Below are 27,887 nucleotides of genomic sequence, written 5' to 3' on the forward strand. Positions count from 1 at the left end.
GAAGAAGCCAAGTCAATACTGTCTGAGAAAGAAACATCAAGGGTAAGGAAACACTTATAATTCCTGGACAGTCTGACCCTTTGCACCCTACTCTAGGAAGGTGAGGACAGAATGATCATTTGATCATTTAACCTGCTTCTAGCAAGACAACCACCACACACAATCTCCAAAGGATCCTTTATTGACCAGAGTAGGATCACTGTTTATATACATACATACATATATATATACACACACATATATATGTATATAAACAAACAAGCAAAGTTTGATGGCATGGCATTCAGGAATCCCTTAACCCACCACCCCACCACCCCGCCCTCCCTGGCAAAAACAAAACAAAACAAAAAACCCCCACAAAGTTCCATGAATATGGAAGGGGAAGGGCTCCTCATTCCCTCTTACCACACTCTCTTCAGGACAGAGGAAGGAAAAGGGGTTCCCAGTGCCAATCCTACCCCCCATAAATCAACAGGGATTCTTTTTAAAAAAAAAGAAAGAAAACAAGGGAAACATTTAAATATGAAAAACAAATATGTATATGGGGGAGTCACAGGGTTCAGGGAAAAAATGGAATAGGTTTTTGTAGGTCAGAGGGGAAAGATGTTCTCCAGCCTTCACACAGAGATGGGGGGCTTGGGGTCCAAGGCTCACACAGTGAGTTTGCAGTGACACAGCTCTTTGTAGATCTGCCGACGAAGTTTGGGCATGTCCTGCTGTGTGAAGCTGAAGGGCTGAGACAGGGCCAGGTACTTGCAATACTGGGTATGAAGTAAAAAAGGGACAGTAAGTGCAAGAGAGGGAAATACAGAGAAAAAGGGTAACAGGAAATAATTAATTGGGGGTTGGAGTCAGAGTTTACTTCTAATCCCAAAAACATTGGGACCAGATGTAAATGATATTCTAAATACTAAGGGAAACGAGAAGGCTATGGCTCAATGGACCAGAGCCCATCTAGCTTTATAGGGTGGTAGAAGTGCTCAGAGAAGGTCTGGTGTCACCCCCAGTATTTGAAATGACAAAATCCAGGGTAGAGGACAGTAATAAGGTCTGGTCTCCCTACTGACTCACCTGCAATACAAAGGCACCACAGTCACTGTCATTATTTTGTCTGGCTACATTCTGGTAGGGAGAAAAAAAACATGGGAGCTTTTGAATATCTGAGCTCTTCCCTCCCCATGCACTAGAAGTACCATACCGGTTACTTACCATCTTGAAGTAACCCTTCCATCCCTGGTGGAAATCTAGCCGATCCTTCTTCACTGCCTCAGCCTGTAGGTACTTAGCAATATGCTGGATTGGTGGAAGAATATTAGCAACAGTTATATGTTTTAAAGCTCTACAACAATTTACACATAACAACCTTATGACATAAGTGCCATGGGTATTTTTACCTCAATTTTATAGATAAGGAAATGGAAGCTAAGAGGTTATAAGATACGTAATACAGTAGAGTTACAAAGAAAGCTTTAAAAAAGAGAATACTCTAAATTTTCCTGTCCACTAACCATAACCATATCCTTGAAACTTTCACTATCAGAAGCCAGAGACTTTAGACTTTATACCCTGAAGTCTCTTTTCCTAGTTTTTGCCAAAAATTAGAGTTATGTCATATTTCCCTTACCTTACCACTTTAACTCCTCACCTTGGGACATCTTCGGTTAAGGGTACGCTGTGAGTCAAAATAGGTGATGGTCCGCTGTCTCACATCCACAGAAATGAGTGACCAGTGTACTTCCAGGTGGATAGGGATCAACAGGAGTTCCTTATTGAAGATATCCACCTAGGAAAAGGAAATGGAATATGAAATAAGGATTTAGAGATGCCTAACTCCACTTGAGTTTCAGAAACCAGGCTGAAGAAGAGCAAGCTGCCCTGGGAATTTCATAGTGAAGGGTTTGAGAACCTAGACATTTGGGATATATAAAGGAATATGAGCTCCCCTCCATCCCTGCCAGGCCGCGCCATGCCGCGTCCCCCCCCGCCGCACCCCCCCCCCCCATAAGCTACACCTCTCCTCCCCACAAGAGCAGGGGATTATTTTGCTGTGATATATCATTGATTTCAATGATAAACTGACACAAGAGTTGCTGGGACCAATGGTCCAATCTGCCAACCCTGGAATATATTTGGTCTTTGACAGGGAATCTTTGGGGAAGAATGGGAGAAAAGGATGATGGAAAACATAATTACTCTTTCTAAAAAAATTGAATATTGTTGATGAATAGAGAAAAGAATTCTAAACTCACATTTTTGGTCCACCTTTTCACTCCATCATAACCCTTGGTACGGAGTTTGTCATAGAAGAAACTGTTGAAGAAATGAACCTATTGCAATGACACAAGAGTCAGTTACCTGAAGTACCAAATACAGCCTAGGCCCCTAACAACTGATTCATTAAATAATCGTTACTTCTCTCATATACCTAAGCAATTGGTCCTTCAGTACTAAGTGTTCCTGTCCCCTTCTCTAGCATCCTATTCCCCCAACATCTTTACACTACTGTTCACCATGCTTTAATATGTTTTAGGAACTGGAAGGATTCCTAATCTCATCCTTACCCCTTAACTTGAAGTAGAGGAGGAAATAAAAATTGAATTTACCCTTTGTTCTCTTTCCTCTATTACTCCTTACTTATACTTTCTAATTCTTTTAAGGAAGGAATGGGGGAAGCTGCAAAGAACTGAGTGAAAATCAAAAGAAGAGAGGGGAAGTGGGAAGTATGGGAGCATCCTTAATTATTTCTGACCAAGGTACAAGAGAAAAAGAGGCAAATGTCTACCATGCGCATTTTCCCTAAATTAAAATGAGATCTCAGTGATTGACAGTTGTTCTTTGTAAAAACTTGCTTGCCCTTTATAGCCCTGAATAACTGACATACATACATATATACATATATGTATTATATATAATACAGCACTTTGGGTAGAATAAAAAGGACTTTTACATACATTATCTCTTTTGATCCTTATAACTCAGTGAGCTAAATCCAGGTATTATCCCCTTTTTTACAGATGGAAAAGCTGAGTTGCAGGGAGGTTAAATAACATCTACATTCACACAACTAGGAAGTATAAGAGATAGGATTTAAATCCAAATTCTAGTTGTTCATGCCATAATTCCAATAGTTCTCTTTTCCTACTATCCTATGCTCTCTTCCTTCAAAATGGAAGATTTAGGAAGTTTTCAGGCCAGATATCTGGAGGCTTCCTATTCCCCCAGATTTGTGGGTAGGTTTAAATCTAATCCCTTGCCAATGCTAGTTTCCTCCTCCTCTTCCCATAGCACACATTCTAGAACCTATAAGATCCTCAGAAGGGAAGGACAAGTGGTTGGCCTCTTATACAGCCTTAACAGAAGGGAGTCTTTTGCTGGCAGTGCATCTCTTCCTGTTCATCCATGAAAGAGGGCAAGGGATTTTCTGGGCTAAAGCACATCTCCTTCCTTTCCCCCTTCCCCCACCTTCCATTCTCTTTTTGAAGGGAGCTTTCTTACAATCAGGGCACCTGCTGCCAAGCAGGACCAAGGTGTTAGCTGATGTGCCACTATCTTCACTCCCTGAAGCTATTCCAGTCTGGCTTTGAGCCTCACATACCTCTAACTGCTCCTAAGCAATGGTAAAGGAACACTCTTTTGCCCTTCTTGAATTATACAGTAACCTTCATGTAGAGAAGGTAATTATTAGAGCTTAAAAATATACTGTAACAGGGCTTTTTAATTCAGCTATTTGGCACAGGGTAGAGCACTAGACTTAGATTTGGAGACTCCAAATTGAATCCTATCTCAAGATTCTTTACTAGCTGTTGTAACCCTAGGTAAAATCACTTAAACTCTCTCATCCTGTTTCCTCTTCTGCAAAATGTCAAGTAACAACACAAATCTAGAGTTGATGTAAGGACTGAGATGACCATATGTAAAGTAATTTGCAAACTTTAAAAGTGCCATGTAAACACAGACTATTAATGTTGTGCCACAATTCTCCCAGGTGATATGGAAATGCCTTAAATGGGCAGCAGGAGAACCAATGGAAGCCCTCTTGGAGGAACCAGTCCCAGACAATGAGGGATAACCTGTGACTGGGAAAGGGGGTACAGAAGAAGTAATCTTTTGGGGAAAGGAGTTTGAAAGGAAGAATTACCCTTATCTTCTAGTTTTACCTTCTCCTCAATTTCCTCAGACCCCTAAAAACCACCTTAGACCCTGTTTTCCCAAAAGCTCAGTAACTTTCCCAAAAGGATATCTGATCTTCACCACAGTTCCTGTAGCTACATTTTCTCCCATGCCCTTCCCCTTTCTAAGTAGCTTTTGGCAAGAGCTCAACTTTCAACTTAAGAAATTCTTAAAATGCTATAATTTAGGTTAAGGATGATAGCTAAGATTCAAATGGGAGATATATTGGCAGGGAGGTGTTATAGCCATTCCCTAATTAGGCCCTATTAAGCATGGATTTCATCAATCAGTTCTCTCCCAGTGCCTGACTTTCCCTCCAGATGAAGGAATCTAACTGCCCCAGTTTCACTCACAGACCACACTTCACACCTCTGGACCAGGAATTTTGAAAACATATTCCCAGAGCTGTATAGGAAAAAGGAATAGCCCCAAAATGAGGAAGTGTTAAGTGGAAGTGGAAGTGTTACTTAGAGCCTAAGGTGTCTGATAGATCCTACCTTCTCTGGGACAGTGTCCATTACTAGGTCTCCATACATATTCATCACCTTTGGGAAATAAGATTAAAGGGGAAAATGACTTTAGAAGAAATAAAATTGTCCAAGAAACAATGTCCTCCCTCCCCTTCTACAGTCAGAAGAAAGCTCAGTCTGGCCCTTCCCATTGTTCTACAGAAGATTCTATAGAAGGGACTGAAGTATCCTGTTGACTATTCCTTGACTTTACTCCCCTCAAAGATCACAGAATCTCAAGGCTGGACTAGACCTTAGAGATCATCTGACCCAACTTGTGTACCTAAACAAGATCCATATTATCCTGCCCCAGGTCCTCACCCAAATCTATCCCTCACCTGGTCATTAAGCCAGTTCTGCCCGTACAAGGTCCCCAGGTCATCCATGGTCAGCACGTGCCGCTTATAGGCCACACGAAAGCCTCTCACCATAGCGTTGCCTGGCATACGTTGGTATGACTGGATCAGCTGCTGAACTAACCCTTTTCTGGTAAGGTTTGGGAATTGGTGACACAAGAAGAATGAGACAGGCAGAGAAGTGCCAGACAACACAAGAATCCTGCTAAAGCATTATCTCTTCCCTTCCCACCACATCTCCCTTTCAACATTGTCTATAGGTTCCATTCCCTTTTGAGGGGTGGGGGGTGGGCCAAATATGCCATCCCCAGTCTGTTCCTGAGGACTAAGCATCACATTCCCCAGCCTTTGGTTCCCTCCCCATGGGCAAAAAACCAACAACTTTTCCCCTCTTCTAGTCCCTACCTAGAAACTGTGAAGATTGGATTTAGCTATCTCCTGATTCTAACAATGAAGGTACTTAGCTCTTACTTTATAGTGAAGCTAGAATTTTAAGCTACGATCTATTTTTAGATTTTAACTACAAAAAGCTGTTAAGTAACTACAAAGGGTGAACTTAACAAAAGAGGTGTTAAGTAACCCAAAAAGATAAAATCTAATCAAAGAAGGTGAGAACTAAAGAATAGGCAATCCTGGAGAAAAGTGTCTGCTGTGATTGGTAGATGTGAATTTTAGGGGAGGTGACACAAGAGAAAAAGATCTTTAAAAAGAGGACCAAAATCAGTCATTCGGATTCAGACAGTTAACCCAGGCTTGGAGTGAAGGATGGAGGAGCAACTGGAAGACCAAAACCCAGACTTCTTTTAGACTGTTACCATGAGTGAGTGAAAAGCTGACCCCTCCTTTCTGGAGGCATAAAGCCTCCAGGAAAGGCCCAACTTCTTGAGACTCTTTTCCCCTGGTTGGGTCTTAGAAATTCTAACTGATATAAGAAGCCAGAGTTTTTCTCTTTCTCTCCCATTCCTTAACATCTTCCTTCTATTGTAAATATTGTAAGTAAACTACCATAAATTCCATTTACTTTAGTAATTCATTTTGGGATTTAAAAATTAAATCCCTGGCAATCATTTAATTAATATTTATCAGTCCAACCACAATTAATTTTAACAAAATACAGCTGGTTAATCTGGAAGCATTAAAATTCTAGGTAGTGATATTACATAGGGTATCGCCACGCCACGCCACACCACGCCTCACCACACCACACCACCTTCCCCTTATCCTGAGACTCACCTAGAAGGTGTGGAGAACTCTTGCTGGAAAATATCTTCCAGTTTCTCTACTACTTCATCTGTGCTAAGAGGAATGAGGCTGCCATATGTCTGAAGAAATTCATCAAGGATGCCTGGGAAGGAAACGGGAGAAGGGACTAAACAGATTGGGCCTCTGGACTCCAATCTGAAAGGAACATGGAAAACACTGGAACTTGGAAGGGACCTCTTGGTCTAAATCCAAGGGTACCAGGGCATATCCTTACTCTGCACACAGGTCACATGTTCCTCCCGAAGGGGGCTATGCTGCCCTGCCTTCTCTCCTGGACGTTCCTGCTCCTCAGCAGCTCCTACTTCAGATCCTTGGAACAACTCCTGGGCAGTTCGTTCTCCAATGCTACATACATTACTGATGAGGATGCTAGCATCAGGAGGTGCCAGGCTCAGCTCCCCATCCACTCCAGATGTTCCCCCAAAGCCATTAGGCAGAGAACATTGAAGGAGACCTGCATGGTAAGGGAGAAAATTTGGGAAAGAAAGATAGGATTGGGCTAAACAGCAATAGGGAAAGCAGATGGATTAAGTGAGAAAAACTAACAAGTTACAGAATGGCAAAACAAGAAATTGACAGCAACCAATGAGAAAGAATGAGAAAAAAAAGGGGGGGGGGGAATAAAAAGAATTTGGAGAAAGCTGCAGGGAAACCCAAGGAGGGAAAATTGAGCTGAGAAAATCTCTCCTGTTAGGTGAAGGGGTATACAAAACCAGTTGCTCTTGTCAAAAATGGTGTTCTTGGGGGCAGTTGGCTTAGTAAATTGAGAGCCAGGGCCTAGAGATAGGAGGTCCTAGGTTCATATTTGGCCTCAGACACTTCCTAGCTGTGTGACCCTGGGCAAGTCACTTAACCCCCATTGCCTAGCTTTTACTGCTCACTCTTCTGCCTTGGATCCAATACCCAGTATTGATTCTAAGGAAAAAAGGTAAGGGTTTAAAAAAACATGTTCTTTCCTTCTATTCAAGAATGCATTTCCTTCTTAGGAAACTTGTTCAATAACCTCAATTTAACTACCCATGGACACAGTTCTGACTTTTCCCTAGTCTTGGGTTCCCAAGTATGACCCAAACAAAACATGAGATATTATTGCATTTCCTAATATTTTTTGACTCCTATGCTGGCATCCAGTTTTCCTACTCTCTAGGCTCCCTCCACTCTTATCACTCATCCAAGACTCAAGTGCTTAATACTTTTTCTTTCATTAAAACATCCTCTCCCTGAGGATCACCACTGCTGAGTGGTCATCCCAGGCATTCTGGTTCCCCAGCCCTTACATCTTACTCTGTTTAATCCTCTTCTGTCCTACCTACCTGCATCAGTTTCAAGAGGCTGGGGGGACCTCTGGACCCACTCATGTCCATCTTCCTCCTGAGATGACCCACTGGGCAATGTGGGAGATGCCCTAACCCCTTCTTCAGCCATCAGTGCCCCTAAAAGCCCCAGACCAGCTTGGGGAGGTCCCCTTGGTGAGTCAAGCCTGCAGCTGGGGGATGTGGCAGGAGGAGCTGCTCCTCCTTCCCGGGAAGGGAGGAGGTTCTTAGGATGTGGAGGACCTCGCCGACGGCCCCTTAGTCGACCCCACAGCTTCCAGTGGAATGTCAAGGAGGAGCTCTTAGAGTACAGCAGCATTCGAAAGGCTCTCATAGCTCGGCGACGCCGCTGCTGAGAACAAGCTCGACGGGGTGGAGGACGGGAAGGTCGGGGATGCTGAGGGGTTCCTAGCTGGCCCCAGCTTGGAGGAAGTCCCCAGGCCACCACCTCCTCTTCATCATCCTCTTCTTCTTCATCCTCATCATCTTCTTCACTGGCTGAAGCATCAAAGGAGGGTCGAGGGGTAGGGAGTCGATTGGCAGGGACTGTGGTCCCAGTCCCTGGGTCTGGCCCAAACCCCCCACCTGACTTTAACAGAGGTTTGGGAGGAGGAGGCCAACGGAGGCGTTCTCGACGGGGAGATGGAAAGACTGGGGATGTTCCAGGGGGATTTGGCCTCCAGGGCCGATTCCCTTGGAAGTTCTCTTTCATCTTCAAGTAACCTTTAGGAGGATAAAGAGAAAAAGTCACTATGAAGGTAATCTGCTATACATTACCTGGCTCTTTACCTCTCCTGGTTAACATTTCCTTCAAAGACAAAAATATCTGGTTCTATATAATAACAATATTTGAGTAGTGTTTTAAAACTTATAATAAAATACCTTCCTCATAATCCTGTAAGATAGGAAGCTGAGGAAAATCAAGAGCAATAAATATAGGAAGGAAAACGCCATCTATAATAAAATAGACAAAAGCCCTAGATTATCCTGTCTCTCCTGCTCCAAGACAGGCAATCTTTTACCTAGCTGTGAGATTGCTAATCAACATCCAAATTAATCTTTTTTTTTTATCCAGACTAATTGCAAATAGGAAAAATATTGTTCCAAAAAAGTGATGAAGGACATCACTACTCTACTGAAATAGCTTTCCCTTCTATCCAAGGTTTCTCCCTTCAATAGGGGTCTCTCCCCCTCTGGAACAAAGAACAAATTCCAATTTTTCCTCAAGAAAGATCCCACATTCAAAGCACTCCATCACAAAAGCCTTTCTACTTCAACTTTCCTACCCCTCAAATCTATCCTTTTAATTAAGTAGCTCAGGCCACTGAGGTGGGGGGTGTTAGATCTTAGGACTCTTAAAACAAGTTTCTCTGGTTGTTATAGCAATAAGGAATATTCTCTAAAGTATACTGGGAGAATCATTCATAGGTAGGACTAGAATTCTGAGAGAATGACCAAGCTGAAAAATTCTATCTCTGAGACTTTATGAGAAGGGAGTCAATGTCCTTAAAAAGATGAATAGAGGGGAGAACAAAGTTAACAGGTGACTACTAAATGAAGAAGCAAGGGTACAATGTGAAACTCTTTTGAAGAGATAAAATTACTTCTCTATGAGAAAGGGAAAGAGTTGGAGCCGAGATAAAATACTAAGATTTTTTTAATGAGAGGGAAATTTTGAATGATTTGGAAAAAAAGGAAATCGGGCCCTAAAAGTAGAAAATAATTAGAATTATCGGGGAGGGAATATCTAATTGAGCAGATAAAATACAAACGAGGTTGAATTAACAGCCTGAAGCCTCCCCAGTTTCTGCAATCACCCTTTCCCTTCCTCACTCTTTTCATCAACCTCTCTAAACCTCCAGTGTTGCATCTTCAAGGTCCATACCCGTCCAAGGTTTTCTAGCCGCCATCACCATCACCATCCCCCTCCCCCAGCTCCTAAAAAAAGGAGAAAAAACCCCCAACAATGCCTAAAAATGCTTCATTCTCTGGACACCGGGAGTCCCTAAAGGTCTGCTGTCTTGGGTGGGGGACCAGGAGAAAGAGGTGGGGGAGGGGCGGGGGGAAAGAGGGTAAGCTTGTTGAGCTCCACCTGAGGGGAGAGGTTTGGGGGTCCTTCCAGTGGGCTAAAGGAAAGGGAAGCGGTGGTGGTGGTGGGTCATTCAGGCCGTAGGGGCTGGCAAAGGAGAGGAAGGGGTCTTGTCCTCGATTGGAGGGGGGGATTCGCGCTCCACCTCGACCTCACATCTCACCCTGGAAAGAGGCAGAAGCCCCTCCAGCACGGGTGTGGTTAGAGCTGAGCATTCAGAGGGAACGGGTCTCGCAGCCGGGTCCTCACCGAGGGGAGCAGGAAGGGGAGCTGGAAGAGTAACGGGGAGGGAGAGGGGAGGTGGGCCCAGGCGTCTCAGGCTCCCCCGCTCATCCCGGCGGCAGCTCCTTCTTCTCCCTCCCGTCGCCTACGGGACTTAGCGCTTCGCCTCTTCTGCTCGAGCTCACGTTCCTCGGGCTTTGCAACCGCCACCGCCTCCTTCGCTCCTACCACCACTACCTTTCCCCTTTCCTTTTTTTCCCTTTTTTTTCCTCCTCCCACCCTCCTCTCCTCTCTTCTCCTCCCCTTACCTCCTCTCCTCTCCCCTCCCCTTCCCTCCCGCGAGCCCCAGGGCCACCGGGATTAAAGCGGCGCTGGATTAGTACGTCACCACCCGCAGGCGCGCAAGCGCAAAAGTCCCTCACTTCTCAAAAGCTACCCCGCCGGTCCTGAGGCCCTGTCCCGCCTCCTTCCCCACCAGCTCCCCCAGACCTGCAGCGGCCCACTCCCACGCCGCCACTCGAATGCGCATGCGCCACCCGGGCCCCGCCCACTTCTCCAACCTCCCCTCCCCTCCCCCACCCCAGTTGGGTCTCAACGGCCGATCCCTGGGAGCGGAGCGGAGCTGATGGAGCGAGGACGCCCCCGCCTCGTGACTCGAGCCTGAAATCCACCTCTGATTGGGTGTAGGAAAGTGCTGCCCAGCAGCTGCAGGGCTAGCCCCGGGGTCAGGTTGGGTCGGACGGTAATGAAGTGTGGCTGGGATGATGGAAGAGGATGAAGATGGAGGAAGGTGTAGAGATTACCTAAACCCTCCCTTTACTGGGCATGACATGTGGCATTGTGCCCACCAGCGCTGAACAATGTTTTATTTACTGAATTAGTGAATGAAGATGACCGGAAGAGGTCCTTCATAAGAACAAGGCTAGCCAGCTCTTGTGGGGAATTAAGGGGTCGACTATGAGATTATCCATTTCTACAGTCTTTTTCCAATTTTGACATCCAGTAATTTTATGAAGTATGCCTAGAAAGGGTTGTAGGGATGAGAATATATCTATAGGATCAAACTGTATGTAAAGCACTTTGCAGGATGCAGTGGACAATTAGGCATAATGAATAGAACATTGTGGTTGGCCAGGGATAAATAAAATAGTTGGGTGTAGGAGGCAAGAACAAGGGAGGCGGGTTTAAGAAAATCGAGGAACTGAGTTAGGAAGCACATGGTGCACTGGGAGAAATGATACTTTTATTTGATACATATTCAGGCTGAATTATAGATAAACAGAAAAAGAGTTCATCAGGGAAGGGCTGTGGAGCCCAGATAAGACTTGAGACTATGGTGTGAAGTCCACTCAGTTGTCTTCAGGTGTCAGGTAAAATCTGGTTTAAGAATATGGATGGCACATCATGCCAGAAGAGCAATAGAGACAATATGGGGCAACTGGATGGTCAATGAATTGAGAGCCAGGCCCAGTGAAATAAGTGCCAGACCTAGAGACCAGAGGTCTTAGGTTCAAATCTAGCCTCATACTGCCTAGCTGTGTGACCCTGGGCAAGTCACTTAACCCCCATTGCCTAGCCCTTACCATTCTTCTGCCTTGGAATCAATACACAGTATTAATTCTAAGACAGAAGGTAAGGGTTAACAAAAACAAAATAGTAAATGAATTACCAAAAACTAGGACTGCAAAATTGAAAGATAAAAGGGGAATACTATTTAGTTCTATGTAACCTTGAGTGGGTTACCTTGTCTTTGGATTTAAGTTTCTTCGTTTGTAAAATTTTACAGCTCTAAAATCTATAATTCTCTGACATCATCCAAGTGTATTATGCAAATAGATCTTAGGATCACAGATTTAGACATCCGATTCAGTTATTTCATTTTATAACTGAGAAAACAGATACAAAAGGTGTGACTGCTTAATAAATGCATTTATAATAAAGATGATGAAATATGGAGTGGAAATAAGGCATTATAGAATATATAAAAATGGACTGAAGTGAGGAATTTTGAAATATGGGATACTGTGAATATAGTTAATATTTTAGCATTGTGGAGTTAAAATGAACTGAGAGGTAATGTCTCTAACTTGCCACTAGATGGTACTGCTATTATGGAAGAATTCCAGTAATATATGATAAGTTGGAAAGTAGGCTGCTCTTAAGAATTAGGGTCCAGATGGTGATAAGGAAAAAATAAGGTCTCTTATCATTCAACCCCATTTTGACTATAGGAGTGGGGAGAAAAGAATGAAGAATAGAAGGAAAAGGGAAAAGAGAATTATTTCAAAACCAGGAATTAATCTATGTTCTAAAGTACCAGCCTCTGTCCAGTCTACCCTTTGGCTGTCTAGCATATATATGTCCACCCCTTTTCTCTATGCTCAAAGTTTCACCAGACCCAAGAAAGTACCATGGGGAGTAAGATCAAGTTTGGCTCCTGCCCGAGGAACTATGAGATTCAAAATGTCCCCTTGGTATAGCTGGAATACACCTGAGATGAGAGAAAAAAAAGAAAAGACAACACTTCAGAGAATCACACATCCCTTTCAAGCACCCAGTTAACCTGTTATCACATCTTCCTTAGTTCTTGGCTCTCTACATGCCTTTTTAAGGCATATCTCAGGACCTATTGGTCTTACCCCTTTTTTTTCCTACTTTTGCCGGGACTTTAATATAATCACCCCAATTCCTTAGCTTTCCTTCACACACCCCAGATATCCCCATTTTTCTATCAACAGCAGGCTTCCCTCCTCCCAAATCCCTCCTAAGATCCAGAAATTTTGCCCTAGCTCACCCTTCTGCACTTTCATCTTGCCTCCTCACCTGCAGTGTAGCAGCTGTTATAGGCCTGGTGGAGGTCAGAGGGCATGCTACAGACACATCGGGATAAGATCTCTTTTCCTTGGCCCTCTCGATACACCACCTGACCCATGGTGAAAGTTACATCATGAAACAGCACCTATCAGATAAGGGAATAGTAGGAAGACCAAAAGGGTCATTAAAGAGGGTAAGTAGTACTTTGTAGCTTCAGAGTCACCCAAGAAGGGAAAGCGCTAGATCTGCCACCGTGATAAGGGAAGTAGAAAAGAAAAGCCATCTAATTTTCTGATAGGAGCAGGGGATATATATATATATGTATGTATATATATATATGTATATATATATATAGAGAGAGAGAGAGAGAGAGAAAGACTAATCCCAAGGAAGCAAAGAACTTTCAGGAATATTATGTAGAATATGTGACTTTATAAGGCCCTGGATAAGGGAGTACCTAAAGCATTTATACCTTTAGGGAAGAGGTTATTAAACTGACACATTTAAGGGTCAATGAACTTAGATGGGAAAAAATTACATCTTTATTTCAATATATTTATATATATATATATTTATATATATATTTATATATAATTGGTTTCTTTAAACCATTCTGAGAAAGGCTTCTGAAGGCTTCACAAAATTGTGAAAGGGGTACATGATCCCAAAAAAAGATTAAGAACCCCTGCTATGGGATCAGAGTGTCTCAGAGTCTACCTGGCTGTACAGGAGATACATTCCAGTTTCACGGACTCCAACAACATGTCCTTGTGGTTCCAGACCTCCACCATGCCTCAGTGCAGGCTCCCATATTATCTCTGTCACATCAGAATCCTCTAGAGGTAAGGGGTGGTGTGGCTATCAGAAGGACTCCTCACTCTGTACCCTAAGATTTAATTCTGACTAAGGCCCATCCCACAGCTTCCAATTCCCCTTGTGGACCCATGGATCCATCCCCTAGACCCCAGTTTTCCCTGCTTCCTCAAGCCATCATCCAGAATGACACTCACCTCTGGAGGTACTGTTAATGGGAATAAGGTGCAGAACTGAATGTTTCCCTAAGAGAGAAAAAAAGGGATGCTTTCAGCTGTGTCCCCTACTCCTCTTTGTCCTGAACTCTAGCCCCACTCCTCCTAAACCTTAAAATGGGGGGGCCAGTCCCCATGGTCTTTGTTTCTTCCCCATGAGGTCTCACTCTTGTGCCGATGTTCTTGGATGATGACTGCTCTCTTCCTTCGAGATATTTCCTCATGCTTCAAAGCTTCCAGTTCATCAGTGTCCTGCTTATATAAAAACAATCCATATTAAACTGAGTTCCATAGGTCCTGTCCTATCAATTTTTACTTCCTCACCCCAAGGTAACCTACCCTTTGAACTACATCTCCTATACTCCTTTTCTAGCCCCAAATATTCAGCTTGATGACTACACTCCAGTATCTGCTAGAGTTGATAAGCATTTATTGAAAACCTGGACTTTCCCCTGGCTTTCAAACCAGAGTGCTTCCCCAATGCCCCACTTTAGGGCTAGGAGTTCAGGGTGTAATGGGCCATGAAAAGGCAGAGATTAGCCAACTGCCAAATATACAGGAATTAATTCAATTCACCCAGTCCCATTTTCCCAATGTCCCTCTTTCCCTCACTCACCTGCTTCTGGGGGAAGAGCAAGGGTTGCCTATGTCCCTTCTGGTGAGACCCTCCATTCCCTTTCAGCTGGGCCACCTCTCCCCTCAGGGTCTGGAGCTCTGCTTGCTGAGTTAGTAGTGCCACTGCACAAGCTGCCACCCCTAAGGCTGTCCCCCAACTCAACCAAAGGGAAACCGAAAGTGCTGGGTCCTGCCTTGGACCCCCTATTTGCCCAGGGAGGGCCCTGGGAGATAGCAAAGGAGACATGACTAGCCTAGGGACCCTTCCAGCAGCTGTGTATCACAACCAAGGGTGACTGAGTGAAGGGGGGTGGGAGGAGAGAGAGAAAGGAGGAAGAAAGTTACGTAAAGGAAAAGTAAAAGGGAACTTGAAAAAAAGAGGGAGGAGGAAAGAAGATATAGTCCTATTTCTCAGGTGCCCCCAAAGTTGGACCTTCTCCTAATCTTAAAATACCCCACCCCCACCCCCTTCACAAGCCCAGGAGTAGAAAGAATGGGTTCCAGTCTCCCAGGCAAAGAAAGCATGGCTGCTGACACATTACAACCAACAGGGGAATGAACCTACGGGGAATGAAACGAGGTGGGGGCAGTCCCAGAGTTGGGGGAGGGAGACTTAGAGATGGGGAATAGTTTTGTGGATGGATGGAATCCCTTGTTTGAGCAATGAAAAAACAGCTTTTATGGGTTAGGGGAAAAGATTAGGTGGGGAGAAATTAACCACATGGATGAAGGGGGAGGGAGGTCAGGACTTGGAAGCAGTAAACTGGCTGAAGCTCTGGGGTTATGGCTAGGACTGGGGTTTGTTGGAACATGGCCTGTTACTCCCTGTGCTGAACTTGGCAAGCAATTGACTTCCTGTTTCCAGAGAAAAGTTCTTACATGAAGTCACCAGAGACAAACAACACTGAAATAGCACGACAAAAATCTCCCTCCATGGACCCAGGTGATCAGTGTTCCTGAGGGCCCTCTTAAGGAATCTTGTTTACTGGTCTGAGTACCCCTAACCCCACCCACTCCCTGTCTCTGTTCTGTACCCCCCAAAACTCAGTCATTTCTTCTTCTTCTTTTAGTGCCCACACTTGTTGCATGTACTGGAAGCTGCCAGGAGGAAAGGGCCCCAGCCCCACCTACCCAAGGGATTCCCCCTTCAGAAGGAAGCTGAGACTTAAATGAAGCAAAGTTTTGTTGTACTGTGGTCAGAGGACTAATTCTCTCTCTTAGTTTGGGTTTAGTGTAATGGAAAGTACTCTGGATTTAGTCACGAGACCTGGGTTCAAATCTTTATCTCTGCCATTTGCTTCCTGGGTGATTCTAGAAAGTCATTTTTCTTCCTGGTTTCTTTATAAAATAGAGGAATTGGCCTAGATGATCTATAAGGTCCCTTTTACCTTTTTTATTTAACTCTTACCTTCTATCTTAGAATTGCTACTAAGGATCAATTCCAAGGCAGAAGAATGGTAAGAGCAAGGCTATTGGGGTTAAGTGATTTGCCCAGGGTTACATACCTAAATTTGAACCCAAAGCCTCCAATCTCTAGGTCTGGTACTCTTATCTACTGAGTCACCTAGCTGCCACTTCCCTTCTAACTCACAAGTCCTATGATCTTCACTTCAGGCAGCAGATTTCTGTTCCTGGAATTTAGAATTACCTAAAACCTATTCCTCCTCCAACCCTTCCAACCCCCAGGAACCTATATGTCCTACCCTCCAACCATTCTACCTCCTCCCTCCAAAGTACCCACTTTTCTTTCAATCCTTACTCCCTTCAAGTAATACTCTGGTCCCTAAATCTCCCCTCCAACCCCTACCCTGTCATAAAGATAGGCTGTCACTGTACCTTTTTAATAGCCATTGCCAACAATTCATTTCAATAATAATAATAATAATAGCTTTTTTTTTTAAATCCACAGGAATTTTAGCAGGGAAGAGAATAATCTTTATCTTCTACTCCTCAATTTTGGAACCCACCCTACCTCCCCACAATTCTCCTTAGCTTTCCCTCCCCCCTCAGTCTTCTGCTTTTCAGGTCCAGTACCCCGTGTGGAGAAGTAGGTACTTCCAAGGCCCTTTATCCAGGCATTTAAGCTTTACCAAGCACTTTTTTTTTTCCAGCAAGGAAGGTCAAGCAGGGTAAAAGTTTGAGGGATCCAGGACCGGAACTGAGCAGTAGGAGTATGAGATAGGGGTTGGGGTGCAGTTAGAGTTAGGTGGGAAACTGAAGACTAGAACTGAGCAGTAGGGGAATGGAAAGGAAGGTTTGGTCATGGAAATAGGGAAGCATAGTCACAGAGAGAAAAGCCAGGAGAGATCAAATGTTGGGAGGGCTTTGGGGACAACAATGGGAATACTTATACTTATAAGGGGATAAGAGCAAATTAATTCATGATAGCCTAGAGAAGGGAGGAGCTGAAATATAAGAAGTTAGGGTTAGAAGGAGCAGTGCTATCAGGAATTGGGGGAGCGTAAGACAAAGTTGCAGGGCCTGCTAAAAGGGAGGAACAACATTATTATGGGAAGGAGTGAGAAGAGGGATGGATAGAGCTTTGCCTGAAGTCTAGGAAAGAAGTCTTGGGGTCAAGGATCATCACTACACTTGGAAGAGTCCAAAATAAGTAAGAAAGGGAGCAGCCTTGAGGTGTGCGCAGGGAAGAGTTCGGATCTTCAGGGAAACTCCTGGTCGTAGGGGCAGTAGCCCTGACACTTGGCAGAGCCTGAGTTGGGTGCCTGGGGAACTGGCTGCTGTGGCTGAGAACTCTTCCAGGCAGCGCAGAGCCAAGGAACCATCCACAAGCAAGTCCAGCTTCAGGTATACAGCCTTTCCCTCATCAAAGTGCACCTAGGAGGGGATATAAGAGGGCAAAAGAGTGCAGATGGAATCTAGACCTTCAGTTTCCCATCAGCTCTTCCCCCACCTCAGAATCCTGGCAATTTGGACATTTATCCTTCCCAGCTTCCTCCTTCCACTCTTCTGTCTTTGGCTTCTTCCTTCCCTCCCCTGCCCACTCATTCCACCCAAACCCTTAAGTTTTGATTCCTTTCAGGGATCTCACCTGACAATACAGGTAGTAAAGGCCAGCTCTGGTAACCGTAAATTCTGCACTCTTGGCATCATAACTCAGTGGATTGGTGCTGTTGATCTTAGCCTCCTCCCAGCCACTCACAGTCCCATCCTCACCTGGATAAAGATATATATTGGTGGGTTGAGGGGAGGAGAGAGAAGATCCTTTCATAGGCTTCTCCATCTTTCTCTCATACTCCCAATTACAATTGAGAAGAAGTTCATATATCCCATATAAAAATCTTCATCCTTGGAATCTCAAAAACATTCATGTTCTTTGTGGAACTTACTCTGTAGTGGGGAAGTTAAAACATTTAGAGAGGAAAAAAAACATTTGGGGAAAATGACAAATACCAGTGTATCAGTAAGGATAAAATGCTGTAATTTTAATGCAAGATGAGTATATAGCAACAAAAAAAGAATTACCAGATATGTGACTAATTAGGGAAGGCTTCTTAAAGGATATAAATTTTGAACTGGCCTTGAAGGAGAGGAAGGACAAGATATAGACTAGTAGAAAAAGAGGAGGAATTGGGGTAGGATCTCAAAGTGGGGACTGAAATATTTTGATTGGATACCAACAGCAGTGTTCATGGGTATTTATTGATCACTTACTGGGTGTTTCACAGTGCTGCAGATAATAGAAATGAAAGAGGGGCCAGCTGGGTAGCTCAGTGGATTGAGAGCCAGTCCTAGAGATGGGAGGTCCTAGGTTCAAATCTGGCCTCAGATACTTCCCAGCTGTGTGACCCTGGGCAAGTCACTTGACCCCCATTGCCTAGCCCTTACCACTCTTCTGCCTTAGAATCAATACATAGTATTGACTCCAAGATGGAAGGTAAGGGTTTAAAAAAAAAAGAAAGAAAGAAATGAAAGACATGGAAAAGTGCCCTTGTGTACAAAAATACAACTCTTTTTTTAGGAGCTTCAAACAAGAAACAAAGGGTATGCCCACTTATTAGGGGGAAAATTACTAAACAAATTATGATATTTGAATGTGATGATATATTATTGTGCCATAAAAAATGATGAAATAAACTGTTCAGAGAAAACTGAATCCTCTGTGAACTGATGCAGAATAAAGAGATATCTAGAAGAATAGTTTGTATAAGGATAATAGCATTATAAAGAAAATGAACCAGTTTTGATCATGTTTAGTTTGACACTACAGGATAAGTCCAGTAGGCAGTTGGTAATATGGAATTGGAGCTCAAAAGAGAAACTAAGATTGGATATATAGATTTGTATAGAGTCATCAATATAGAGATGATAACTGAGCCCATGAAAACTTCTAAGACTCCCAAGTGAGAGAATATGGAAAGAATAAGAGGATCCAGAACAGGATTTTGTAGGACTCATATTGTTAGTTGCTTGGACTTGGTTGAAGATCCTGCAAAGGAGTCTGAGGAGTGATTACTATAGGTTATATATATAATATAAGACCAAGAAAGCACAATACAATGAAAAAAACCAGAGAGGAGAGGGTATCCAGGAGGAAAAGGTGAACAATTGTCAAATACTACAAAGAGGTCAAGAAGGAGGAAGATTGAGAAATGACCAGTGGATCTGGCAATAAAGGGATCATTGGTAACTTTTGAGAGAACAGTTTCAGTGAAATGATGAAGTCAGAAGCTAGATTGAGGAAGTCTTATAAGTGAAAAGAGAAAAGTAGAAGCACAGAGTACAAACAATTTTTTCCATTGAATTTAGCTGAGAATGGAAGGAAGGATAAAGCATAATAGTTAATAAGGATAGTAGGATTAATCAAGGTGTTTTTTTTAAAATCCTTACCTTCCATCTTGTAATCAAAACTAAGTATTAGTTCCAAGGGAGAAGAGGAGTAGGGAATTGGCAATAGGGAATAAGTGAATTGCCCAGGGTCACATAAGTAGGAAGTGTTTGGGGCCATATTTATTACTTTGCTACAATGAGGATCCAATAGGAGTCAAATGATATAAATTTGTTGTATACTCAATCAGTGTAGTTTCATGACTTTTTTAATTTAAAAAAACTCTTACCTTCTGTTTTAGACTAAATACTGAACCACTTTACTTTCCTATTTCATGACTTTTTAAAATAGTATATGACTAAAAGCAAAGGAGGCAGCTTTAGAAGTAATCCAGGGTTGGGATTTAGCAAGGCATGACAGAATGCAGACAAGGAGGCAAGGGATTTGAGAAAAGAGGATATGTAAAGTTGAACTGGATCACCAAGGGATTGAAATTGGGAAGATTATAGCCACTGTAGGGATGAAGGCCTGAAAGAATAAAGAAAGTAGAAGCATTAGAGGTCCTGGTAAGGATAAAGAAAATGGTTAGTAGTTATAAAGCATGAGGAGAGATAGAATGATTTTTAAAAATTCATGAACATGGAAGTGGAACATTTGTGGGTAATGGCAAGATCAAGGATATGTAGGGTAACTGAGGTAGAGTAGAGTAGGTCTGGGAACTGAATAGAACAAGGAGCTAGTGAAACGAGGAATTCTATCCAACTACCTAGGCAATTGTTAAAGTACACAATGGATAGAACCATGGACCTGGAGTCAGAAAGACCCGAGTTCAAATTTATTTTCAGATACTTACTAGTTGTGTGACCCTTGGGCAAGTCATTTAACCTCTGTCTGCCTCAGTTTTCTCATCTGAAAAATGGGAATAATAATAGCAACTATCTTCCAAGATTGTTACAATGCTAAAATAAAATAATATTTATAAATAAAGCAACTTGACTGGGAAATTAAGTTATTTGAGATAAAGTCAACATTTATGTTCAAGTTTCCTAGTGTGAGGGGCCTTGAAGGATAGGTGAGAGGGAGGGGAGGGAAGGAGGACAATCTAGGAAAGGAAAAAGCATGAGAAAAAGCTTAATATTGGTCATGAGAATGGTATATAAAGAGCAGCCTAAAAGATCTACCAAGCTGGAACAGTGGGCTCATGAGAAATCACTATGGATTCATGAGTGACATAATGGTAATTGTATATAAAGAAAGTTATTCTAATAATTGTATGTTTTCTTTTTTTTTATTATATTTTTTAAACCCTTACCTTCTGTCTCGGAATTAATACTACATATTGGTTCCAAGGCAGAAGAGTAGTAAGGGCTAGGCAATGGGGGTCAAGTGACTTGCTCAGGGTCACACACCTGGAAAGCATCTAGGATCTCCCATCACTAGGCCTGGCTCTCAATCCACTGAGCCACCCAGCTATCCCCATTAATTGTATGTTTTCAAGACACTTCATCATATCAAACTGGCATAAACATCTTTGTAACAGTACTCAATAGAGCAATCTTTATTAAAAAATGTTGTGTAAAGGCTGGGGCCCAGTGGATAGAGCCATATACTTGAAGTCAGAAGAAATGAGTTCAAATTTCCAGAGTTTTACCCTTTCCTTGTTAAATGTGAGCAAACCACTTAACTCCCAGAACCTCAAATTCTTCATTGATAAATTAGTACATTGATAAAATAGTGCAAGGTTTTTGAGAGAGTCAAATTGAAGTTATAGATGCAAAGTACTTTGTAAATATTTTTTTTAAACCCTTACCTTCCATCTTGGAGTCAATACTATGTATTGATTCTAAGGCAGAAGAGTGGTAAGGGCTAGGCAATGGGGGTCAAGTGATTTGCCCAGGGTCACACAGCTGGGAAGTATCTGAGGCCAGATTTGAACCTAGGACCTCCCATCTGGCTCTCAATCCACTGAGCCACCTAGCTGCCTCCACTTTGTAAATATTAAGGTGCTATATGTTTGTTATTATTGTTGTTCAGTCATTTTCAGTCACATCTGACTCTTCATGACTCCATTTGGGGTTTTCTTGGCAAAAGTGCTAGAGTGGTTTGCCATTTCTTTCTCCAGCTCATTTATACTTGAAGAAACTGAGGCTAACAGGCTTAGGTGGCTTGCCCAGAATCACACAGCAAGTAAAAGTCTGGGGTCAGATTTTAATTGAGGAAGAGTCCTTATTCCAGACCTGGCATTCTCTCTGCTGCACCACGCAGTTACCCCATTGTTATTATTACTAATATATATCATTGGCCATCCCCTCCAGTATCTGCCATTTCTTTCATGCTCCTCAACACCCTGGGCCTGTAGGAGGAATTGATCTTTTTTTAGCCCCTCATTGCCACTTCCATGCCTTTCTTTTGCCACCACCACTCAGCAACTTCTCCTTTGAAGTTCATGCCTTCTATATCTATCACCTAAAATAATTCCTTGTTCCAATAATTGATAATCTGTCTCCAAGACATTCTTTTTCTTTCTTTCTTTTTTTAAAAATCCTCACCTTCTGTCTTGGAGTTGATACTATATATTGGTTCCAAGGCAGAAGAACAGTAAGGGCTAGGCAATGGGGGTTAAGTGACTTGCCCAGGGTCACACAGCTGGAGGTGTCTGAAGCCAGATATGAACCTAGGACCTCCCATCTCTAGGCCTGACTCTCAATCCACTGAGACACCCAGTTGCCCCCTTCCTTTCTTTCTCAAGAAATTCAGTACCCAGTCCAGTCTTTCTCCCCACTTCAGACCTAGCTCTCAAACTTGGGGATTTCAATTTATATAGTAGTGTCCCCTTTAACATCTTGATTTCATCTTATTTCATCACCTTTGTTAGCTCCCATTACCTGTATCATCACTTTAACCACTCACAGAGACGGCTTCATTTTAGATTCCTTCTTGACTTTGAAATTCTTTTCTCTTATCCTAATCTGTTCTTCCATCTTCCATCCTGCTCCACTTCTTTAAAATCTATTCTTCATAATTCTATGACCTTTAGACTCTGTACTCCTTCCCATTCTGCCATTCCCTCTCCCCTGCTCTGGCCTCTTTCCTCCATTTTCAGATGTGGTCTGTGGTTAGCCAGCTTTAGGATACATTATTAGCTACTCTGGAATCCCTTGCCATCTTGGCCAGCTGCTGCTTACACCTTACCAAGCTCTACTCTTGGTTTACCTTATTCCAAATTATTCCAAACCTTCTCTTCTCTCCTCAAGTCCCCTGTACTACTCCATCTTTCTCAGCAGAAAACTTCCCCTCCTACTTTGCTGGATGGAAAAAAAAAGATAATTTACCATGAGCCCTCTCTCCTCACTAACTTCACATTTCAGGGAATGATACTTTTTTTTTTTAAACCCCTACTTTCCATCTTAGAATCAATACTGTGTATTGATTCCAAAGAGTACAACAGTAAGTTCTAGGCCCAGTGATGGGGAACCTTTTGCAACTTGTTAGGGACCCTGTGCCATGCCCCACCCCAACTGCAGGCACTGTATTTAGTTTTGCTCAGCCGTGCCCCCTCATTCTGGGATAGTGGAAGAAGACTAGAATGCCCCACCCACTTCCTTCAGGGGCAGGGCCAGGCTCCCAGTAGGCTAAGCCAGGGGCACACCATATGTGCCATCTTTGGCATGTGTGCCATAGATTCACCATCATGGGTTTAGGCAATAGGAGTTTAAGGGACTTGCCCAGGGTCACACAACTAGGAAGTATCTGGGTTCAAATTATTAACCCTAACCCTATCTTTGGGCCTGGTTGTCAATCCATAGTCACCTAACTGCCCCTTCCAGGAAATAACTGGATAGAAATTCTCCAAAGGGTCTCTCTTTTAGAGCACCATCCTTAGACTCAGGGCTTACCTGGGCTTGGTCTCTGGGAGGCAATGCTGAGATTGCCCCATATGTGTTCTGCCTTCTTTTCAACTTCTTTGACCTGTCTACTCCAGGAAATCTGCAGAACTCTAGAGAGATGGGGGCGGGGGGGGGGGAATCCTATATAATAATGGTGATATAGATTATAAATATTTGCATGAGAAAAAGATCAATGCGGTCTGGAAGAGGTGGAATTTGAGTTAAACTTCAAAGAACAGATAAGATTTGGCCAAACATTAGTGAGCATGAGTTACCTGATTACAGGAAGGATTTGTATTGGAAAATGGGATTAGAAACACAGGCAAATGCTGGGTTTGTACCCCAAAGAGATAATAAGGAAAAAGACTTGTACAAGAGTATTCATAGACACGCTGTTTGTAGTGGGAAAAAAATTGGAAAATGAGGGGATGCCCTTTAACTGGGGAATGGCTGAACAAATTGTGGTACTTGTTGGTGATGGAACACTATTGTGCTCAAAGAAATAATAAACTGGAGGAATTCCAGGTGAAGTGGAATGACCTCCAGGAATTGATGCAGAGTGAAAGGAGAAGAACCAGGAGAAGATTATACACAGAGATGGAAACACTGTGGTAAAATCAAATGTAATGGGACTTTTCTATTAGTAGCAATGCAATGATCCAGAACTATTCAGAGGGACATATGAGAAAGAACACTATTCACATTCAGAGAAAGAACTGTGGGAAAAGAAATACAGAAGAAAAACAACTGCTTGATCACATGGGTCAATGGGGCTATGACTGGGGAAGTAGATTCTAAAAGATCACCCTAGTGCAAATATTAATAATATGGAAATAGGTCTTGATCAATGACACATGTCAAGCCCAATGGAATTCTGGTCAGATATGGGAAGGGGGTGGGGGCAGGGGAGGGAAAGAACATGAATCTTTTAACCATGGGAAAATATTCTAAATCATCTAATTAAATAAAATTTTCAAAAAGAAAGAAACACAGGCAAAGGAGTTGCCTATATTTATTCCTCACTTAATTAAAACAAACAAACAAACAAACAAAAACACATCAAAAGATCCAGAGGAAAGATGTGACAAAATGAAAGTGAGGTTTAAGAAAGTGGCTGATAGGAATATACAGTATGGTTTAGAAGGTCAGCTTCCAGTAGGAGTAAGTCTCTTAATTGTTGTAATAAATTAGGTATGGGGCCTGGACTGGAGTTTGGACAGTCCAGCAGGATGGACATAAATAAAAGAAAACACTACAGGTAACTAACTAGATATGGAGGGATAAGAAGTTTTGAAAGATGAAAGTCCCTTCTCTGACCACAGTTTCCTGCCTTTCTATTTCTCCTGTTCCCACACTCTCTCAAACCAGCTTTTTGACTTCATTTCAACTTCCATTCTCTCACTGGCTTTTTTGGTTTTGTCTTTGACCTTTTCCTCTTCTCCCTCTGTCCTGAAATCTCATGCATTCTTTTTTCCCCTAATAATTTTACTTTATTTTATTTTCAGTTACAAATTTCCTCCCTTTCTCCTTTTCTCTCCAACCCAAGAAGGCAAAACAAACAAAACAAAACAAAACAAACCCTTACAAATATGTGTAACCATGCAAAAGAAATTCCCACATTAGCTATTTCCAAAAGTAGAAAAAGAAAGAGAAAATAGATTTTAATCTTCACTCTGAATCTGCTCTTTATCTGAATGGAAGTAGATAACATAAACCTTTCAGAATTGTGGTTGGTCATTGTTTAGTCTTGCTCTAACATATCCCCATATAGTCTTTGGAGTTGACTATCTTTACAATATTGTTGTTACTTTGTAAATTGTTCTGATTATGCACACCTAACTTTGCATCAGTTTATAAAAGTCTTATGGGATTTTTCTGAACCCATCCCTTTCACATTTCTTATATATAATCTGATTTATTCTTATAGTTTTATGTATATATTTTCTAAATCTTCATCTCTAGTCCAACTTTATTTCTAAACTGCAAATACGAATTTTCCAACTATCTACTGAATATCTCTCTTTGGTGTCTAGCAAGCACCTCAAAATCAGTGTATCTAGCATGATCTGATCTCCCACAAACTGGCTTTCTGACTTTTCTATTAGCACCATTATTCTCCCAGGCACTAGTTAAAACCTTGGAGGCACTTTCTACCTACAACCAATCAGTTTCTGAGTTTTGAGAATAAAGGAAATATGGACAGGCAATATGCTTCCTTTTCAGAATTCAGTACTTGACAGCACTTTGGCTATTTTTTTCCCCCTTCACTCTCCAGCCCTCTGCCATTCATCCATCCTGTCCATTTCTAAGGCTATTGCCCTATTACAAACTACATAGCACGGCATTCAAGGCCTTCCACAAAGAAGTAGAGGCTAAGAGTTTAGGGGAATTGGGCAGAAAGCCAAAAACTGAAAGGAGATTGATCCTGTATAGTTCAGCTCTTCACCCAGGCCTGACCAGTTCTTAACCTATTCACCAGTCCCTGTTCCCTGATCAGGACACATTGTTCTTTTCTCTTGATACCTTCAAGAAACAGCATAGAAAGTAGAGTCCAACACTTACCAGCCTGAGCTCTATCCACCCCTGCTTTTGCACGAACTGCAAAACACAGAAATATTGTAACTTAAGGAGAATTCTTGGTTCAGGTTCCCCAACACTACTACCAACTTAGGTGGGCCCTTTCCACTGTTCATCTCACCTTCATAGTGGGCTGCATTCACTTTTCGAGCCCGAGCTCTTTGACTCTTCACAGCTAAAAATGAAAGAAAAGACAGGTGATATGCCAAGATATTTTTTCTGGGTACCCACAGGTCTGACTTACCTAGGTTCTACTATCTTTCCTGAATTCAGCCCTTTGCCCGACTCCCCCCTCCTCCCCCCCAGCAGCTCTTATCCTTATTCCCAAATCTGGACACACTATTCTTTTCTCATTCTTTCTCCTACCACCTCCCTATCTTGTTCATAGTCAAGATCTGGTAAGAAGCAAGGATGGAAGGGTGGGACACTCACCTCGGGGTAGTCGTGCTCCCCTCTTCAGGGCAGGAACTAGATTCTGGCTTTGGGGAATCATTTGCTAGGGGAAGTAAGAAAAGATTTGAACCATAACCTTGGCCTATATAGCACCAGCCTAACATCTAACAAAAGAGATACACAGGTTAAGAAAAACAGATACTATGAGAGAAACCTACAAAGTTTGTATCTAAGAGAAGAGTATAGAGATAATGAGAGATAAAGCCAGGGACAAACATAGCAACAGAATTTCAGAGCTATTGGGGAAAATGAGACATATTATCTAATAGCTTATTTTACAGATGAGCAAACTGAGGCCAAGAAAGGGAAAATTAACTTCCTAAAGGTCATTCAGAAAGTGAGCTTGGACTTAGAAACCAATGTTTTCCTTAAGCTGTTCCTACTTTAGGAAAGACTTAGTCTCTCACGTTTAAAAAAAATGTGGCTTGAGGTAAAGAGTATATAAGAAAAACTGGGTCCACTTCCAGGCTTTCCTGTCTTTCCAGGACCCTTAAGTGTGTGCCTCAGAGGAATCCAGAAATGTCCCCTTAAGCCAGATTCAAGGCAGCAGAGACACTCAGAGAGAATGAGTCACAGAGACAGGCTAGAACAAATAAAGACACCCAAGGAGACGCATCTCACACAAATAAACATACTCACCACCACAGCCTCAGCCTCCTCCACCATCTCTTGCTGGGCTGGGACCTATAGAGGGGAACAGGGGAGGACATGACATGGGAAACACACCCTCTCCCCCCTCCACCTGATTCCTCACCCTTTGGCTCCTCACTTCCTGCCAACTAAAAGTTCAATGCCTCATTTTCCTCCTGTGTCTATTCCACCAGTTCTCTCTAGAATGCTCACTCTGGCTCTTCCAAGCACTCCACTATTTCCAGAGCAAAAGGGATCTCACCTGGGAAAATGGGGATGCCTGGGTCCCCAAGCTGATAACCACTAGCAAAAGGCCGAGACAGGCAAGAGAGAGGCCCAGGGCCAGGACCAGGGTGGGTAGCAGGGCGGTGCCCAGCTCCCCCCTTCTCCCTTTCCGCCTCTGGCTCCTACGGGTGGCCATGGGGGTGGGGGGCTGTGCTTCAAAGCCCCCCCCATAAGGACCGGAGGGAATGGGGGAGGGGTAAGTGGGAGGGAGCAGGCTGAAAAGAGGGAGGGGCAAGGGAAACGGGAGGGAGGAGGGGGATGAGGGACAGGAAGCGGACATGTGTTAAAAACGGAGAAAGATTGTTAGAGATTTCTTGTTTTTATGTGAAATGGAACTCAGTACATGGTTTGGGGGCTTTTTTTTTTTTTATCCCTGATTACAGAATGTATAAAACAATGATGAATATAAAACGAAGAATACTTTCTGTGTTACTGTGAAACCCACAGAGAGCATAAATCTGATTGGAGCATGTATAAAACAGAGTTGAATTTGTTTGTTAAACAGAAACAAGTATGTGACAAACAGACATGAGAGGGTATGTTTGGGAAGTAGAGTGATTAGTCTATGACTTTGAGATCCCCCTGGAACTCATTCCCCCTGAGGAATTACTAATTTAAGACTCCAAGGATGACCACTAGGCAACTGTTTCCACTTCTGCTTATCTTTTCCCAGACCTGATTATTTTGCCTTGATGCCCCCATGATTGCTTAGATTAACGTGTGTTTGAATCCTCTATGTCTTACATTCCAAGTTAGGGCTCAGCACATACCGTTTGCGATCAGGACAGTTCAATTCTTCAAACATGATGAAGCTCCAACAAGGCACTGGATCAGGTGCCGGGATAGAAAGATGCCCAAAAGAACTCCACAAAGCCTACCCTTGGTCAGGT

The 27,887-nt window shown here is 42.9% G+C and overlaps 3 protein-coding genes across 7 annotated transcripts; all 3 read right to left on the bottom strand.

Moving 5' to 3' along the window:
* Positions 1-165: 165 nt before the first annotated feature.
* On the bottom strand, positions 166-10,677 carry SENP3 (SUMO specific peptidase 3). 2 transcript variants are annotated; one of them, XM_007483179.2, is made up of 11 exons: positions 10,412-10,677; positions 7,612-8,334; positions 6,513-6,752; positions 6,269-6,380; positions 5,018-5,165; positions 4,668-4,715; positions 2,250-2,327; positions 1,646-1,783; positions 1,210-1,293; positions 1,072-1,122; positions 166-761 (listed from the first exon to the last, which is right to left on the bottom strand). In XM_007483179.2, exons 1-11 carry the CDS (start codon positions 10,449-10,451, stop codon positions 651-653), a joined length of 1,773 nt encoding a protein of 590 aa, XP_007483241.1. In that variant the 5' UTR covers positions 10,452-10,677; the 3' UTR covers positions 166-650. The 2 variants fall into 2 exon arrangements, with proteins under 2 accessions (XP_007483241.1, XP_007483239.1); XM_007483177.3 differs by lacking the exon at positions 10,412-10,677 and adding an exon at positions 9,864-10,381.
* Positions 10,678-11,143: 466 nt separating this feature from the next.
* TNFSF13 (TNF superfamily member 13) lies at positions 11,144-16,065 on the bottom strand. 2 transcript variants are annotated; one of them, XM_056814081.1, is made up of 6 exons: positions 14,381-16,065; positions 13,932-14,019; positions 13,747-13,794; positions 13,454-13,572; positions 12,746-12,881; positions 11,144-12,413 (listed from the first exon to the last, which is right to left on the bottom strand). In XM_056814081.1, the coding sequence occupies exons 1-6, from the start codon at positions 14,624-14,626 to the stop codon at positions 12,304-12,306; spliced, it is 747 nt and encodes a 248-aa protein (XP_056670059.1). In that variant the 5' UTR covers positions 14,627-16,065; the 3' UTR covers positions 11,144-12,303. The 2 variants fall into 2 exon arrangements, with proteins under 2 accessions (XP_056670059.1, NP_001192071.1); NM_001205142.1 differs by having other exon boundaries at positions 12,304-12,413; positions 13,932-14,016; positions 14,381-14,633.
* Positions 16,066-16,206: 141 nt separating this feature from the next.
* On the bottom strand, positions 16,207-27,228 carry TNFSF12 (TNF superfamily member 12). Of its 3 annotated transcripts, NM_001205141.1 has the most exons (8): positions 26,975-27,133; positions 26,728-26,766; positions 26,535-26,555; positions 26,056-26,125; positions 25,751-25,804; positions 25,615-25,650; positions 17,429-17,553; positions 16,966-17,214 (listed from the first exon to the last, which is right to left on the bottom strand). In NM_001205141.1, the coding sequence occupies exons 1-8, from the start codon at positions 27,131-27,133 to the stop codon at positions 16,966-16,968; spliced, it is 753 nt and encodes a 250-aa protein (NP_001192070.1). The 3 variants fall into 3 exon arrangements, with proteins under 3 accessions (XP_007483108.1, XP_056670058.1, NP_001192070.1); XM_007483046.3 differs by lacking the exon at positions 26,535-26,555 and having other exon boundaries at positions 16,207-17,214; positions 26,062-26,125; positions 26,722-26,766; positions 26,975-27,225; XM_056814080.1 differs by lacking the exons at positions 25,615-25,650; positions 26,535-26,555 and having other exon boundaries at positions 16,207-17,214; positions 26,062-26,125; positions 26,722-26,766; positions 26,975-27,228.
* Positions 27,229-27,887: the final 659 nt, after the last annotated feature.

Source organism: Monodelphis domestica, chromosome 2 (assembly GCF_027887165.1).
Source record: "Monodelphis domestica isolate mMonDom1 chromosome 2, mMonDom1.pri, whole genome shotgun sequence".
Classification (NCBI taxonomy): Eukaryota; Metazoa; Chordata; class Mammalia; order Didelphimorphia; family Didelphidae; genus Monodelphis; species Monodelphis domestica.

Bases quoted from the DNA above. Each gene is read 5' to 3' on its own strand.
- TNFSF12 (NM_001205141.1), bottom strand. From the start codon at position 27,133: ATGGCCACCCGTAGGAGCCAGAGGCGGAAAGGGAGAAGGGGGGAGCTG. The intron at 25,651-25,750 runs GTGAGATGAACA...TGTGTTTTGCAG, and splicing joins GAATGCAGCCCACTATGAAG to TTCGTGCAAAAGCAGGGGTG. The intron at 17,554-25,614 runs GTAAGTGTTGGA...ATCTTTATCCAG, and splicing joins GGTGGATAGAGCTCAGGCTG to GTGAGGATGGGACTGTGAGT.
- TNFSF13 (XM_056814081.1), bottom strand. From the start codon at position 14,626: ATGTCTCCTTTGCTATCTCCCAGGGCCCTCCCTGGGCAAATAGGGGGT. The intron at 14,020-14,380 runs GTGAGTGAGGGA...TTTTTATATAAG, and splicing joins TGCTCTTCCCCCAGAAGCAG to CAGGACACTGATGAACTGGA. The intron at 12,414-12,745 runs GTGAGGAGGCAA...CTCTCATCTCAG, and splicing joins TAACAGCTGCTACACTGCAG to GTGTATTCCAGCTATACCAA.
- SENP3 (XM_007483177.3), bottom strand. From the start codon at position 9,915: ATGCTCAGCTCTAACCACACCCGTGCTGGAGGGGCTTCTGCCTCTTTC. The intron at 6,381-6,512 runs GTAAGGATATGC...TTTCCTTCCCAG, and splicing joins ACATGTGACCTGTGTGCAGA to GCATCCTTGATGAATTTCTT. The intron at 4,716-5,017 runs GTGAGGGATAGA...TATTTCCCAAAG, and splicing joins AGAACTGGCTTAATGACCAG to GTGATGAATATGTATGGAGA.